The following is a 16,638-nucleotide window of genomic DNA, read 5'->3' on the forward strand; positions in this document are numbered from 1 at the left end:
CTGGTGGCACTGACACCTTTGTCCTTAGCAACTCTGTGTTGCAGTGTTCCTGCGTGCCAGCAGGGGGCAGTATGACAGCTCAGACCTGTTCTCCAGTATCTCTACTTGTTCCCTTCTGACCTCCCATGGACTGCTGTGTATAAAGTCAGTAATATATAGGATTAAATTTATAGACTTGTTCATACCTAAAGACTATATATCTATACGCTACAGCTCTGTACTGTCACACTACACTGTTCTATACAGCTCCATATGGATATGGATTGTAACAGGACTGTTCTACTGCACTGGGACTGTAGCCCCTATTGTAACGGGACTGTTCTACTGCACTGGGACTGAAGCCCCTATTGTAACGGGACTGTTCTACTGCACTGGGACTGTAGCTCCTATTGTAACGGGACTGTTCTACTGCACTGGGACTGTAGCCCCTATTGTAACGGGACTGTTCTACTGCACTGGGACTGTAGCCCCTATTGTAACGGGACTGTTCTACTGCACTGGGACTGTAGCAGCTATTGTAACGGGACTGTTCTACTGCACTGGGACTGTAGCCCCTATTGTAACGGGACTGTTCTACTGCACTGGGACTGTAGCTCCTATTGTAACGGGACTGTCAGGCAAGATTAATGTAGAGATTCTCTTTGCTGTCATGCCTGAGGCAAATGCTTCCCTCTTCTGTCTGTGTGCTGCAGCAGCAGACATGACTCACACCTCTATCACACGTCACAGAACCCACTTTTACAGGCATGTTTATAGTATACTGCTCTCAGCGACATGGCCCTTTATCACAGACCCTGTCCATGTGATTTTTTAAAAAAAGTTCTGCTTCACACATTGAGCCCTAGTGTGATGTGGTGATACACATAGTTTTGCATATGTACTGCTGTAACAATCACCTGTTTTTCTGTCCCACAGACGTATTTCTGAGAGTCTCAGGGCATTTCTGCCATTTTAGCTCATTAAAATATTAATAAATGACCAAAAACACTTGTACTTTTTTAATTTTCCTTGAATTGTATTCAGATTGGAAAATGTATCTGAAGATCTGGAATAAAAATATTACATTTAAATATACATTTAATTTTCTGAACAGGTATATACTGAAGGATCTCCCTACCGTGAAGCACCTTGTTCTTTGCTAAAGCAGATAGCACAGCTGCTCACTCACTGAGAACTGGAAAGCAAGACCATGCAGCTTGAGATGAGGCAGCTGCAGGGTGGCACAGTGGCCACCAGAGGGAGACAGACTGCACTCGCCAGATTCAACATGCATAAAGGGAAAAATGCAACTACATCAATTTTGAGCCCTTCTGCTATTTTATTTTTCCTATAAAGTATCTAAAGTCACTATAGAACACCGATAGCAGTAAAGGTTCAGTAAACCCAGCACTGTTGTCTCTTGCCCTGATACATACTGCACAGTCAGATATACAGAAAGTCTAGAAACAGAGCAGTGCTTTGACCCAAGTCCATATATACACCTACTATGCAAGACACCAATATAACACCAGTAAAACCCATCATCTTTAAAACACTGTTACAAAATAAAAGACTGACAGGTGATGAAGAGCTGGTCATCAGCCAGGCGGGAACCTCTCTTTGGAAGGATGAGGGGGAGGGGGAGTGAAAGGCTGGCTTCAGTCCTCCTTCCTCGGGGCAGTCAGCCTGTCTGCATGGCGTGCAAAGGTCTCAGCCACTAGCAGGGGGAACACTAGAGTTGCATCAGCATAGACCTGCAGTGTGACACAGCGAAAAGCACATTGTCACGGTAACGCCAGTGGACCAAGTGTCGAACTGTATTACTACAGTGCAGAACCAGTTTGATACATGCACGTCAGAAGAGCAGCAGCTGACGGACAGCACCAGGGTCTCTGTACCTTAACCGGCTTGGCGTCCAGACGGATTTTGCCCCAGGACACGGCCTCATCTGGCCGGGCGCCCGAGTCCGAGCCATCGAACTCCTGACCGGTGTTCACAAACACTGAGAAATCGGCACCGTTCCTCTGGAGAGAGAGAGGGGGGTGCAGGTCATGGGGACGCGCCACAGACACTACAATACTAGAACATCACCCACAGGCACTGTGTGAGTGCTACCAAGAGGTGAGCACTGTGTGTGCAGGGGTGCAGATGTGTGTGTGTTACAATGAGGTTGGCACTGTGTGTATAGGGGTGCGGTGTGTTACCATGAGGTTGGCACTGAGGGATGCAGGGGTGTGTTTTACCATGAGTTTGGTACTGTGTGTATGCAGATGTGCGTATTACCATGAGGTTGGCACTGTGTGTGTGCAGATGTGCGTATTACCATGAGGTTGGCACTGTGTGTGTGCAGATGTGCGTATTACCATGAGGTTGGCACTGTGTGTGTGGGGGTGCAGATGTATGTCTGTTACCATGAAGTTGGCACTGTGTGTGCAGGGATGCAGATGTGTGTGTGTTACCATGAAGTTGGCACTGAGAGGTGTAGGTGTGTGTGTTACTATGAGGTTGGTACTGTGTGTGTGCAGATGTGTGTGTTACCATGAGGTTGGCACTAAGGGGTGTAGGGGGTGTGTGTTACCATGAGGTTGGCATTGGCGATGTGGTGCTTGACTAGCCCTCCTCCCAGGATGATCATCCCTGTGCGTTTGGCAAACACTGCCAGACTGTTCAGCCTCCGGATATCTGCGGACAACACAAATGGAGCATCAGGACAAGCTGGAGTGAGAGAGACAGAGACCCACAGCAGGACACAGACACTCAGGGACGGACAGACCCTCCACGATGTCCAGCACCAGCCCCGGATTCTTGTAGGAGTGGAAGTAGATCATGTCCCCCAGGGAGCCGTCTGTGAGGGCCGGGCTAAACACCGGAATATTATTCTGGAAGACAGAGGGAAATATGTCCAGCCGAGATCCGAGAGAAGGTGCATCAGGTGTGAAAGGCAGTCAGGGCTGGTCAAGTATCAGTCAGTCAGGTATCAGGTGTCTGGCACTTAGACATCAGAGTCGGTCAGTTAGGTATCAGGGTTAGTCGGGTATTGAGATCAGTGTAGTCAGGTATCAATCAGTCAGATATCAGGGTCAGTCAGGTATCTGGGACAGGCAGCGGGGTATCAGGGAAGGGCAGTCGAGTATTGGGGTCATCTGCGTTAGGGTAAGGTTTAGGGTTGGGGTCACTCACCTTGTAGGCCCAGTAATAAACAGAGTCAGGGTTGTTGATCTCCTTGCCAAGTCGATGTATCATCTTGGAGGGGGTCCAGTGTGTGCCCTGGGACGCAGAGGGAGTCAAGGGAAGGCGAGTGAGAAAGAGACACAGGGAGACCTCAGGCCCTGAGGTGCAGCTCTGGCGGGGAGAGGAGGGGACAGCGGAGGGGTGAGAGAGGAACACAGCAGCGCACTGCAGCCCCAACCTCGGTCTTCTGCTCCAGCACCATCTGGTCCAGAATGGGCATCAGCCAGTCCTCAAAGCGACAGTAGTTCTCGTTGGGCACCAGCAGGTTCCCGATCCTGGACAGCAGGGCAGAGAAAGGCAGGGTGGGTCTGTTAGCTCTTCTGCCCGATCTCGACATGGCTGCACAGGACACAAGGTCAGAGCGTGCGGGCAAACAGTACAGACCGGTTGATGCCCCTCTCCCTCAGCTCTCTGCCCGGCAGGCTGAACTCCCCCAGGAAGGTCGGAGCAAGACACTTGATCAGGTCCTCCTCCACGCCGCCTGCTGTGGTCACTATCACATCCACCTGAGGAGGGGAGAGAGAGAGCTGTACACACACACATCTACCCTGAGAGCCCACACTGCACTCAGAGAGCTGAACACACACACACATCTACCCTGAGAGCCCACACTGCACTCAGAGAGCTGAACACACACACACCCTGAGAGCCCACACTGCACTCAGAGAGCTGAACACACACACACCCTGAGAGCCCACACTGCACTCAGAGAGCTGAACACACACACACCCACCCTGAGAGCCCACACTGCACTCAGAGAGCTGAACACACACCCACCCTGAGAGCCCACACTGCACTCAGAGAGCTGAACACACACACACCCTGAGAGCCCACACTGCACTCAGAGAGCTGAACACACACACACCCTGAGAGCCCACACTGCACTCAGAGAGCTGAACACACACCCACCCTGAGAGCCCACACTGCACTCAGAGAGCTGAGCACACACACACCCTGAGAGCCCACACTGCACTCAGAGAGCTGAACACACACACACACCCTGAGAGCCCACACTGCACTCAGAGAGCTGAACACACACACACACCCTGAGAGCCCACACTGCACTCAGAGAGCTGAACACACACACACCCTGAGAGCCCACACTGCACTCAGAGAGCTGAACACACACACACCCTGAGAGCCCACACTGCACTCAGAGAGCTGAACACACACCCACCCTGAGAGCCCACACTGCACTCAGAGAGCTGAGCACACACACACCCTGAGAGCCCACACTGCACTCAGAGAGCTGAACACACACACACCCTGAGAGCCCACACTGCACTCAGAGAGCTGAGCACACACCCACCCTGAGAGCCCACACTGCACTCAGAGAGCTGAGCACACACACACCCTGAGAGCCCACACTGCACTCAGAGAGCTGAACACACACACACCCTGAGAGCCCACACTGCACTCAGAGAGCTGAACACACACACACCCTGAGAGCCCACACTGCACTCAGAGAGCTGAACACACACACACCCTGAGAGCCCACACTGCACTCAGAGAGCTGAACACACACCTACCCTGAGAGCCCACACTGCACTCAGAGAGCTGAACACACACACACCCTGCGCCAACACTGCACTCAGAGAGCTGACACACACACACACACACACACACACACACACACACACACACACACACACACACACACACACACACCTGAGAGCCAAAACTACACTCAGAGAGACACTCAGAAAGGCTGTACCATGCCGTGCTCAGCCAGGTAGCGAATGGACTCTCTAACGCCGGAACTGATGAGGTTGGAGGTATACCCCAGGAAGATTGTGCAGCCCGTTTGCGGCCGCAGAGAAAATTCGAGGCTCAGGGTGCTCTCCTTGGACTCCTCCAGAGGCTCCAGCCTCTTCTCGATCTGAGGGAGAGAGCAGAGTACTGTTAACATTGTCCAGCTGTGTGACAGCCTGACTCACCGGCGCACTGCCTGCAGTAGTCTCACCATGTTGTTGACCTCCAACACAGCCTGGGCAAAGCTGGTGGCCTGGAAACCTGTGTGGAGATAGGACTGCAGCAACCCTCTGTGGTCAACCCCCTGGTTGAACTCATAACCTTTAACCTTGGGCGTCCCCTCAGGAAGGGCAGAGCTCTCCTTGAGCACCGACTCCAGGGCCAGGGAGGGGGGACTTTGCGCCATTCCTCAGCCAATCACAGCTCAGCACAACAATGACAGGCAGCGGCAGATCTGGAAGAGAAGAACACCTTTTTTTATTAATGGTATAAAGAGATTACAAATAGAGGTGAAGAAACAGACGAAAGACAAAAAACACAAACAGAACAAAATAATTAACTGAGGTAATGAGGTAATTTTTCATTAGTACTCTCTAAATTTAAGCATGAGCAGGGTGCTTTGAGAGGAACACCTTTCATAACGAGCAACGAACAATAATCACAGTTCCCTGACCCCGGTTCTTCAAGAAGGCTTCCTGTATTTTTCTATTGTAGTTTTGTTAAATTCATCGGCATCACTTATTAACAGTCCATTGACCCCAAAGAACAATAGAGAAAAGTTAACAGCGAATATAATAATAATAATTGCTTACACTTACTTAGCGCTTTTCTGGACACTCCACTCAAAGCGCTTTACAGGTAATGGGGACTCCCCTCCACCACCACCAATGTGCAGCCCCACCTGGATGATGCGATGGCAGCCACAGTGCGCCAGAACGCTCACCACACACCAGCTCTCAGTGGGGAGGAGAGCAGAGTAATGTAGCCAATTCATGGATGGCCATGATTCGTAAGGGCCAATGGGAAATTTGGCCAGGACGCCGGGGTTACACGCCCTGGGATTTTTAATGGCCACAGAGAATCAGGACCTCGGTTTTACGTCTCATCCGAAGGACGGCACCTGTTTACAGTATAGTGTTCCCGTCACTATACTGGGGCATTAGGACCCACACAGACAGCAGGGTGAGCACCCCCTGCTGGCCCCACTAACACCTCTTCCAGCAGCAACCTTAGTTTTTCCCAGGAACTGACCAGGCTCACACCTGCTTATCTTCAGTGGGTTGCCAGTTGTGAGTTGCAGGGTGATATGGCTGCTGGACATTATATGACAAAACAAGCTTTAGCAAATGTAAATTCTACCTGTAAACGGCACATAATAACCATTTTAAAAAAATGCTATTAGTTAATACCGGCTCCTGATATGATAAACGTGAATGAAGGGGACCGTGAACGACACTCTGACGATACTGCAGTACATCCCAGGTCCAGCTAACTATGCAGTAATGAGGGTGAAATCATGAAAACTGCTTTGTAATTTTATAGTAACCAGATATTTGCATGAACTGAAAAACACACCTGGCACGCTTGTCCTCCTCGAGTTCGGATCCCGGACTGTCGTTGTATTCTCTCCTCTAAGGACCAGGTTCGGTTTCGCTGTTTCTGGCAGTTAACTCACGTCGCAGTGCGGGACGCCGCCATGTTGTTGACGCACCTAACAACAACTACGGAAAGCCTGAAGGGACAAACCGGCCGTTCCAGCAGTGAGGCTCGTTGCAACTTTTGTTCTCGCCTCCCGCCACCGAACGAGCTTAGTTTGAAGAGAACTAGTCTATAGTTTGCAATTAAGGGTAGAGGGAAATGAAGCAGCTGTAAAGTGTGTCATAAATCTTCTTATCAAAGATACTAGATCAAGTGAAGGAGACCCGACAGTCAAGGAGAAAGACAGACAGGTACTGAGACAGATGGACTGAGGCTGACAGACCGACAATTAGGGACAAATATTCAAGGAGACAGAAAGATCAGGGAGGCAGGCAATGAGACAGACAAGCAGTCAGAGAGATGGAGAGAGACGGGCAGGCAGTCAGAGAGACAGACAGACTGATATAAACAGACAGTTGGTCAGAGAGACAGACAGACAGAGACAGACAGGCAGTCAAACAGACAGACATAGAAACAGACAGGCAGTCAGAGAGACAGACAGACAGACTGACAGAGACAGACAGGCAGTCAGAGAGACAGTGTGTTCAGGAGCAGCCAGGGGAACCACAGTGTGACACACTGAGGCTCAGAGGACTGTGAAGGTCACATGAAGGGGCAGAGGGCACACTGCAGGCTCACTGTGGGCTCATTACAAATTTACAGTGCCAGGGTCACTGGCGTGACATTTTGTGCTCTGCCAGGGCTCCTTTCAACTCTTCACACTTCACAGGGGCTTTGAAGTCACTGAGCCTGGACCCTGCAGGCTTGTGAGGGGGGAATCAGGGATCAGAGACAGAGGGAGACAGGCAACCCCAGCAGACCCCACAGTCCATATATATACAGACCTCCGTCTGCATCTCCAAGAGCAGGCAGTTCCTCTCCCTCTCCTCCTTCCTATCCTCTCCCTGTCTCTCTCTGTCCTCTGTATCTCTCTCCACTAGAGCAGACAGCCCCTCTCTGTCCTCCCGTCTCTCTCTGTGCTCCCTATCTCTCTCTACCAGTGCAGACAACCCCTCTCTGTCCTCTGTCTCTCTGTCAGAGGGCTCTACCTGTCCTGCCCGTGAATGAACCTGGATCTGTGAGACCTTGTGGAGAGTCTTCTGAGCCATACAAGTTCACCCTTCGTCATCTTCACTGTCAGGCAAGTGAATCACATTTCTCTCATAGTCAGGAGGCAGTGTGCCCATGTGTGCAATCCTGTAAAGTTCAGTGTGTGGAGGCGGTGTGCCAGTGTGTTCAGTCTTGTAAAGTTCAGTGTGTGGAGGCGGTGTGCCAGTGTGTTCAGTCTGTTCAGTGTGCAGTCCTGCGCTGTGCAGTGTGCTCAGTCCTGTGGTATTCAGTGTGCAGTCCTGGGCTGTGGGGTGTGCTCAGTCCTGCGCTGTGCGGTGTGCTCAGTCCTGGGCTGTGCGGTGTGCTTAGTCCTGCGCTGTGCGGTGTGTTCAGTCCTGCGTTGTGTGCTTAGTCCTGTGCTGTGCGGTGCGGTCAGTCCTGCGCTGTGCAGTGTGCTCAGTCTTGTCCTATGTGGTGTGCTCAGTCCTGCGCAGTGTGCTCAGTCCTGTCCTATGTGGTGTGTTCAGTCCTGCGCTGTGTGCTCAGTCCTGCGCTGTGCAGTGTGCGCCCGCAGTTGCCTGTGTGCTGACAGTCGTGTGTCCCTGCAGGGGGATGTTGGAGATGCCAGGGAAGTTCTGCAGCAGCAGTGTGGCTCAGGCTCGCCGGGCTGTGGACCAGCTTCGGCTGGAGGCCAGTGTGGAGAGGATCAAGGTGCGTCTTCGCTCGGATCGAGACCGTGAGCCCAGCGCCCCGCCCCAGCAGGACTGTTCCTGCTCTCACTGCAGGCAAAAAGCCTTCTCTCCATTCGCCACTGGCGCTGTGTCTGACTGGATCAGTTAAATTGAATAATTCTTTATTGCCACACAGCAGTAGGTAGGTTGGTCCCTTTTCAGGCCAAAAAAGCCCATGGGGAATGGGGGCACCATTGTTCCTCAACCAGCCAACACTGGAGGTGGAGGTGATGAGGTCAGCATCACGCTCTGGCTGGCCTAATACCCCCAGAAGGATAACCCCTGGTACTCATTTGGAAAGCAGGCTGAGTGGACCTGGGAGCCTTCTGGAAAGAATTAGCACAAGCTATATGGCCTGCCCCTACCTGGGATTGAACCCGGGATCGTTCAGCCAGGAGCCAGACACCCTTGCCATCTGAGCTACCACAGCCCCTGTGCCACACAGCAGTAGCTGGAGGAATTTGAGCAGACATACAACACGTACAATATTAAAAATTGAAATGAAGAGACAAGGAGAACACAATCACAATTGCACCTGTGCAGAAACATTAACCTCACATTTGGTAGCAGAATTCTAAGGGACTTGCTCACGGGAGGCTAGATAGCTGAAGGGGGAGAGCTCACCGATCGCCTGGCAGTGGGAAAGAAGCTGAGCCTGAAGTGCTTCTTGACAGGGCTTATTTCCAGTGTTTTCCTGAAGGGATCGATGCCTCTCGTTCCGAGAGACTGAGTCCAGGGTTAGTGCAACAGCAGAGTAAACGTTTGGGCAATTCTCTGTAAATCTCTAGAGACTTAAGAAATGTATTCGGAAGGTTTTCCTCTTTCTGTTTTGATGTGCTGTTTGCGCTGTAACTTGGGGCTCATGACAGGAGTTTCCCTGGTGTCTGTGTTCAGATCTCCATAGCTGCCACCGAGCTGGTGCGCTTCTGCCAGGACCACAGCAAGAGCGACCCGCTGCTCACCGGCATCCCCACCTCTTCCAACCCCTTCAAGGACAAGAAGTCCTGCGTGCTGCTCTGAACGCCTCTCACACCCTGGCTCCGGAGCTCCACGCCACAAAACAAGCCGACAGCCAACCCACAAAAGCCTCCTCTACACTGCTAGAGAGCAGACAAGAAATTCACTTCCAACTGTATGCCTAAGAGAAGGCTAGCTGGTATATGACAGAGTTGATTCCTTGAATGAAAAAAAACGAGGTGAGAAACCATGCAGCACTTTCCCATGAGCAGAGACTGAACAGAGCAGAGGGCACTGGCGCCATCAGTGTCCACCTGAGGGCATCAGTAATGTCCACCAGTGGGCGCTGGCGCTAACCATGTCCATCAGAGGGCGCTGGCACCAAGTTTCCACCACCAGATAAAGCCTTCCATGGCACAACCTCGGCACACTTGCCTGTAGAGCCTCTCTGGTGTTTAACAGTTGCGCTGGTGCCCTCTAGCGCCCTCTGGTGTGCTCTGTCTGCTCTTGAGACGGTGTTCCTCAATGTCCCATGTAGATGTGACCACGCTTAATTGTTCTATAGGGCAGTGTTCAGCATGAAGCCATCTCGACAGACCAGCTCACTTCATAAGCACCATTTTTTTTTAATGTATGTCCGCGGGTAAAGTTTTTAAGTGAATGACACTGTTGACTGTGAAGACAGGGCCATCAAACACTGAACCCTGTCCACCTGAATATTGCAGGAGAGCCTTGAGAAGGAAGGAAGGGGGGGTGACAGAGACACAAGATCACAAGATAAAAGAACTGACACTCCAAAGATCTGTACACAAGCATGTATTTATTACATAAACTGATATATACATAAAACACAAAACAAGATCAGCTGAGCATGTCTCGTGTTTCCATCTGTAACAGACAAAAAACCTGGATAGCGGCAATATGTCTGGGCTTTGTTCCATGCCCCCTCTTGGTCAGATAAGGGAACTACATGTGATCGGAGCTACTCTGTAACTGAACACGAAAACCCCTTAACACTACACTACAGCAAGACTGACAATGATCAAACTCTTTACAAACAGCTGCATGGAATGAATATTGAAGGATTTTACTGCTTATATATTTTAGACACATCAGATTAAATAGATCACAAGGAAAAAACATCAATAAACAGCCCTTCACTGGCACTTGGCCTATAACTGGACTGTGCAGTGTTGACGTGTTTAGCTGTGAGTAGCTATGAGTATGTGAGTGTGTAGGGAGACGGGGTTACCTTAATGTGTAAGTGTGTATGGGTCATTGTGCGTGTGTATGTGACTCAGTGTGCGCATGAGTCTTTGTGAGGGTGTGTGTGAGTGCGAGTGTGTCAGTGTGCGACTCAGTGTCTGTGAATGCATCTGTGTGTAAATAAGTCTGTGTATGAGTGCGAGTGCGTCAGTGTGGGTGAATGTGTCTGTGTGAGAATGAGTCATTGTGAATGAGCTTGTGTGCGAGTACGTCAGTGTGCGAGTGTGAGTGTGTCAGTGTGCGAGTGTGAGTGTGTTAAAGGAATTATATGCTCTTCTCAGGTTGTTTATTCCCTCTGCGTGATCCCTCACGTCTTGATCCTCCACACCTCCACGGACATGTCCCCCGAAGCAGCAGTCAGCACCCCTCCCTCCACACTGAGCTGGAGAGAGACGCCCACAGATAGACACTGAGAGAGAGACACCCACCGCCAGGCCCCCGATCACAGCTGGAGCCCCACCGCCAGGCCCCGGATCACAGCTGGAGCCCCACCGCCAGGCCCCCGATCACAGCTGGAGCCCCACTGCCAGGCCCGGATCACAGCTGGAGCCCCACTGCCAGGCCCCCGATCACAGCTGGAGCCCCACTGCCAGGCCCCCGATCACAGCTGGAGCCCCACTGCCAGGCCCGGATCACAGCTGGAGCCCCACTGCCAGGCCCCGGATCACAGCTGGAGCCCCACTGCCAGGCCCCCGATCACAGCTGGAGCCCCACTGCCAGGCCCTGGATCACAGCTGGAGCCCCACCGCCAGGCCCCGGATCACAGCTGGAGCCCCACCGCCAGGCCCCCGATCACAGCTGGAGCCCCACCGCCAGGCCCCCGATCACAGCTGGAGCCCCACCGCCAGGCCCCCGATCACAGCTGGAGCCCCACCGCCAGGCCCCCGATCACAGCTGGAGCCCCACTGCCAGGCCCCCGATCACAGCTGGAGCCCCACTGCCAGGCCCCCGATCACAGCTGGAGCCCCACTGCCAGGCCCGGATCACAGCTGGAGCCCCACTGACAGGCCCTGGATCACAGCTGGAGCCCCACTGCCAGGCCCCCGATCACAGCTGGAGCCCCACAGCCAGGCCCCCGATCACAGCTGGAGCCCCACCGCCAGGCCCCCGATCACAGCTGGAGCCCCACCGCCAGGCCCCCGATCACAGCTGGAGCCCCACCGCCAGGCCCCCGATCACAGCTGGAGCCCCACTGCCAGGCCCTGGATCACAGCTGGAGCCCCACCGCCAGGCCCCCGATCACAGCTGGAGCCCCACCGCCAGGCCCCCGATCACAGCTGGAGCCCCACTGCCAGGCCCTGGATCACAGCTGGAGCCCCACTGCCAGGTCTGGATCACAGCTGGAGCCCCACTGCCAGGCCTGGGCTTCACCTCTAACTGCACTTAAACGAGCTGCTTGCCAGTAAACACATTATCCTATTTGTATTCTAGGTCTTCGTGTTGAAAGGCTTGGTAGGAAATGTGATATTAGCTATGCCAATAATGCTTTCTTATCTATGAAGTGGAAGCACAGGGAGGGGAGGCGACTCTTACCCCATTGAAGACATCCCTGTGCTGCAGTGTGCAGAGCGTCCGGGGGGGAGCACAGGGTATGTGGACCTAGACAGCAGAGAGAGGAGTGAGGGGCTGTCCCAGAGCAAGCTGCACATGGGAAACAGAGAGAGACGAGGTACCTTGATAGTGTTGTCAGAGGAGCAAGTGTACAGGGCGCCTGGAGAGTTGTGCACCCCTGTGACCAGAGAGCGATGCCCCACGTCAAACTGGGAGACGTGCAGGAAGGAGCCACCCTGCAAGGTGAAGGTGTGGAGGAGCCCCTGATTGTCCCCCCCCCATATCTCCCGGCCCCCGTAGCACAGAGACAGCAGGTACGAGTTCAGCTGGGTAGAGAGAGGGAGACATGATGTTTCTACAGCACTGACGGCATCAGCACATCAACATGGCAGCATGAAAGTGTGTCAGAGGGTCAGTGTCCTGGGGCACCATTCTGTCAGTATGTCAGCATCCCAGTGCACCAGTGAGTCAGGGTTCCAATGCATCAGTGTGTCAGTGAGTCAGTGTATCAGGGCGTCAGGGCCCCAGTGCACCAGTGTGTCAGCGAGTCAGTAAATCAGGGTTCCAATGCACCAGTGTGTCAGTGAGTTAGTGTGTCAAGGTCCCAGTGCACCAGTGTTTCAGTGAGTCAGGGTCCCAATGCACCAGTGTGTCAGTGAGTCAGTGAATCAGGGTCCTAGAACACCGGTACACCAGTACACTAGTGCGCCAGTGTGTCAGGGTCCCAGCTCACCTGTATTTTCTGCAGGAGTCTCCCAGCTCGGCGGTCAAACACAGCCAGAGTCCGGTCCTCGCTGCCGGACAGGATGTACTGGTCATCAGCAGCGAGGCAGAGCACAGCATTACCATGGAGACGCAGACTCTTCACCTGGGGGTTTGCCGCTGTGACAAACAAACCGAAAATCAACAAGAAAAACAACAGGCTGACTTACGGAGACAGGCTGAGAGAGAAAATAATAAACCAGACTGTTTCAACTGACCACGGGGGTCATAGATGGTGACCTTCTTGTCGTAGGAACCAGCCACCAGGACGTCAGGCTGGCAGGACAGGCAGAGCACGGCAGCGCGGCCCCGAATCTCGCCCATCGCGGCCCCTGAGGCACCCAGGTCCCACAGTCGCACCGTGCTGTCGAAGGAGCCTGAGCACAGCTGGGTGCCCCGGGTGGACAGGCACCACACCCAGCCCCTGTGGGTGCCACTGCGCTGCTGCCCCAGGGTGCAGAGCAGCGCAGCCCCCGTGTCCCCCTCGCCAAGTCGGCGCAGGTCCCACAGATTGACGTTCCTATCTCTGCCCCCAGACGCACACAGCGCCCCCTCTCCACCAAGCAGCTGCACTGCGTCCACTGAAGCAAAGTGGACAGAATTCAAAGAGAAGTGCTGGACAGTCGCAGGAAAGGGCTGAGGATCTTCAAGTTCTATGTCTCTCTCGGCACCTTCCTGCCTGTCAGCGTCTCCCTCTCTCTCGGCACCTCCCTGCCCGTCAGCGTCTCCCTCTCTCATGGTACCTCCCTGCCCTTCTGCGTCTCCCTCTCTCTCGGAACCTCCCTGCCCGGCTGCATCTCCCTGTCTCTCGGCACCTCCCTGCCCGGCTGCGTCTCCCTCTCTCTCGGCACCTCCCTGCCCAGCTGCGTCTCCCACTCTCTCGGGACCTCCCTGCCCAGCTGCGTCTCCCACTCTCTCGGGACCTCCCTGCCCAGCTGCGTCTCCCACTCTCTCGGCACCTCCCTGCCCAGCTGCGTCTCCCACTCTCTCGGGACCTCCCTGCCCAGCTGCGTCTCCCACTCTCTCGGGACCTCCCTGCCCAGCTGCGTCTCCCACTCTCTCGGCACCTCCCTGCCCGGCTGCGTCTCCCTCTCTCTCGGCACCTCCCTGCCCGGCTGCGTCTCCCTCTCTCTCGGCACCTCCCTGTCCTTCTCTGACTAAATCCACTTGTCCATGACCAGCACCCTGTACTGTCCCGTTCCTTCCACCACTTCGGTCCCCCTGGACCCTGTCTCGCCCTCCTCCTGCTCCGTCACTTGCTCCAGACCAATGGCTGAGCAGCTCCTCCATCTCCAAGCAGGCTACTGGCCAATCAAAACCCTCGTGTGGTATGACGGGGAAGGCGGCTCGTGGGCCCGTCAGTCTCTGGGCACGGAGCCTCCAGGCCAGCTGGTCTGAGCTGAGCCCCGCCAGCGCACGGCACACCTGTGGCAGTACAGTCAGGACACAGCGCGCCGGCAGGAAGGAGGTGATCCGTGCCAGAATTTCCCAAGGCAATGAGAGCAGCCCTGTGACCTCACCGGGGGAGGGGCAGGGAGAAGGGCTAGTCTCCACGGCAACTGGAGAGGGGAGTCTGAAAGACAATATGAAACATGACAGGAGACAGGAGAGAAAGTGAAGGATGTGAGAGATGGCCAAGATGAAGAGATGCAAAGAGGAAGAATGCAGACAGGAGTAATGTAGACAGTAGGGGGAAAAGGGAAAACAGAAAAGGAAGAAGACAGAACAGTAGAGGAGAGAGAGTGAAGAGAGTGAGGGGGGTGAGGGTTATTAAGAGGGAGAAGGAATGAGGAAGCTCACCTGTATTCTCCCAGGGGCAGGGGCTCAGTGCCATACCGGGTGAACTGGTGGCTCTGTCTCTCTCTTGCCCCATCACTGCGCACTCTCTCTATGTACAGCTGCGCCTCAGTTCCACACTCTGCCTCCCCACCAGGGGCGACATCACTGTCTGACATCCTCTGTCACTGTGGGACAAAGAGAATTCACTGTCCTACTGCGCTGAGACAGTAGCCCCTATTGTAACAGGACTGTTCTACCGCACTGGGACTGTAGCTCCTATTGTAACAGGACTGTTCTACTGCACTGGGACTGTAGCTCCTATTGTAACAGGACTGTCCTACTGCACTGGGACTGTAGCTCCTATTGTAACTGGACTGTTCAACTGCAGTGTGTTCTCTAATCTTTGCTATTAATTGTGCATCAAGTAAGGGATCTCCACTAGAAAAAAAAAACAATCTTTAGAATTAGATTGAATGCCCAGAATGTTACGAAATGTTTCTACCTGGGAATCTTGCGTCTTTCTCTCGACTGTCATTGCCGCTGGCCCGGTTGCTGATGGTGGTGACCCGGAGACCTGTCCTGAACTGGGCTTAACAACAATAACAACACATGCAGCGAAAGGGCGCTGTCATCTCACGTCTCTGACGTCAGATTTCAACACCGCTCTTATAAGTCCGAACCCCGGAAGCCATTGTTTCAAACAAATTAATTTCCATAAACATTCTTCGATTTTAATCACTCATTCGATCTCGTTCGCCGGTTACCAAGCAGTATCCTACTTCCGGCGCGCAGACTGCGTCATCGCCGAGCTTCTGTTGTGGTCGTTGTCGCGTGAAGAAAGAGAGCGGAACCGATGCACACTAGCAGCTGATAAATACCAGCTCTTACAGCGTATTTTTCTCAGTTGGCCATTGCGTTGGATATTTTGATGTATTCTACATTATACAGGCGTACAGCATGCTTGGCCTCTTCATACTGTCCTTCTTTACCAGTTCGCTGTCTGATTACATTCTTCGAATTTGTTAATAGTGTACTGTGTAGCTTTTTTCTCTTCGCGAATAACAAGGGGTTAAGAACCCCTCTGGCTCAGAAACCGGGAGGTCTTGTGAAGTACGAGTGAGAATCACAAACAGCCCCACGGTGCAGTGCACTACGAGAGAGAAGTACAAATACCTAGGAAAGTGCACCTGCAGTTTCTTCCCCTGGGCCAGAAGCTTCATCTCCACCCAAACCCCAGCTGCCAAATTGGACTCCTTACTTGCTTGATTGGACACAGCAAAGCCTATCTGGAACTTCAGACCTATAACAACCTGCTGGATTTGAAAGAACTAAGTTTAACCCAGAACCCACCCTTCTCAAGACCACTGGTGGAGCACTGGACTGTCTGCTCCATTCAAGGGCCTTATGGCCAACTATCTCCAAGATTACCTAGAAAACCTGCTGGGCTGGAGCTCTTCAAGACCTTCAGAGAAGATTCTCACCCTACAGGAGACTGCAGGGCTGCCTGGTCACTGCTGGGAATCAGTACAGAAAGCTGAGGCACCTGCTTGTACTTCTACACTAGTGAGATTTTGACTTTACTCGCCTGATCACAGGGTGAATGCAGAATCACAAAGGCTGCTTCTTGCACAGAATTGTGTTGAACACCCACACTCAGATGGGTGCACTGGGCAGAGCAGTGATACTGCGACCATGTTTTGGAAGGTTGCCAGTTCAAATCCCGCGGCCAGCAGAGGAATCCTACTCCGCTGGGCCCCTAAGCAAGGCCCTTAACCCCAGCTATAGATGCCCTATAAATGGCTGACCCTACGCTCTGACCCCCAGCTTCTCTCCCTGTCTGGGTGCCTGTGTATCTCATGGAGAGCAAGCTGGGGTATGCGAA

The 16,638-nt window shown here is 53.3% G+C and overlaps 3 protein-coding genes across 8 annotated transcripts; 1 reads left to right on the forward strand and 2 right to left on the reverse strand.

Annotated features, from left to right (window-relative positions):
* Positions 1–988: 988 nt before the first annotated feature.
* On the reverse strand, positions 989–6,698 carry dhps (deoxyhypusine synthase). The gene is made up of 10 exons (XM_088603184.1): positions 6,538–6,698; positions 5,174–5,416; positions 4,925–5,089; positions 3,595–3,716; positions 3,389–3,485; positions 3,160–3,246; positions 2,753–2,858; positions 2,558–2,661; positions 1,878–2,003; positions 989–1,733 (listed from the first exon to the last, which is right to left on the reverse strand). The coding sequence occupies exons 2-10, from the start codon at positions 5,366–5,368 to the stop codon at positions 1,638–1,640; spliced, it is 1,098 nt and encodes a 365-aa protein (XP_088459310.1). The 5' UTR covers positions 5,369–5,416; positions 6,538–6,698; the 3' UTR covers positions 989–1,637.
* A 1,623-nt stretch (positions 6,699–8,321) lies between these two features.
* On the forward strand, positions 8,322–10,207 carry LOC148649943 (guanine nucleotide-binding protein G(I)/G(S)/G(O) subunit gamma-12-like). The gene is made up of 2 exons (XM_088603187.1): positions 8,322–8,421; positions 9,336–10,207. The coding sequence occupies exons 1-2, from the start codon at positions 8,323–8,325 to the stop codon at positions 9,459–9,461; spliced, it is 225 nt and encodes a 74-aa protein (XP_088459313.1). The 5' UTR covers position 8,322; the 3' UTR covers positions 9,462–10,207.
* Positions 10,202–15,566, reverse strand: fbxw9 (F-box and WD repeat domain containing 9). 6 transcript variants are annotated; one of them, XM_088603174.1, is made up of 9 exons: positions 15,259–15,566; positions 14,778–14,941; positions 13,793–14,550; positions 13,721–13,756; positions 13,196–13,684; positions 12,949–13,097; positions 12,338–12,541; positions 12,198–12,263; positions 10,202–11,046 (listed from the first exon to the last, which is right to left on the reverse strand). In XM_088603174.1, the coding sequence occupies exons 2-9, from the start codon at positions 14,930–14,932 to the stop codon at positions 10,972–10,974; spliced, it is 1,932 nt and encodes a 643-aa protein (XP_088459300.1). In that variant the 5' UTR covers positions 14,933–14,941; positions 15,259–15,566; the 3' UTR covers positions 10,202–10,971. The 6 variants fall into 6 exon arrangements, with proteins under 6 accessions (XP_088459300.1, XP_088459301.1, XP_088459297.1 ...); XM_088603175.1 differs by lacking the exon at positions 13,721–13,756; XM_088603171.1 differs by having other exon boundaries at positions 13,196–13,756.
* Positions 15,567–16,638: the final 1,072 nt, after the last annotated feature.

This window comes from Lepisosteus platostomus, chromosome 13, assembly GCF_059453375.1.
Source record: "Lepisosteus platostomus isolate fLepPlt1 chromosome 13, fLepPlt1.hap1, whole genome shotgun sequence".
Classification (NCBI taxonomy): Eukaryota; Metazoa; Chordata; class Actinopteri; order Semionotiformes; family Lepisosteidae; genus Lepisosteus; species Lepisosteus platostomus.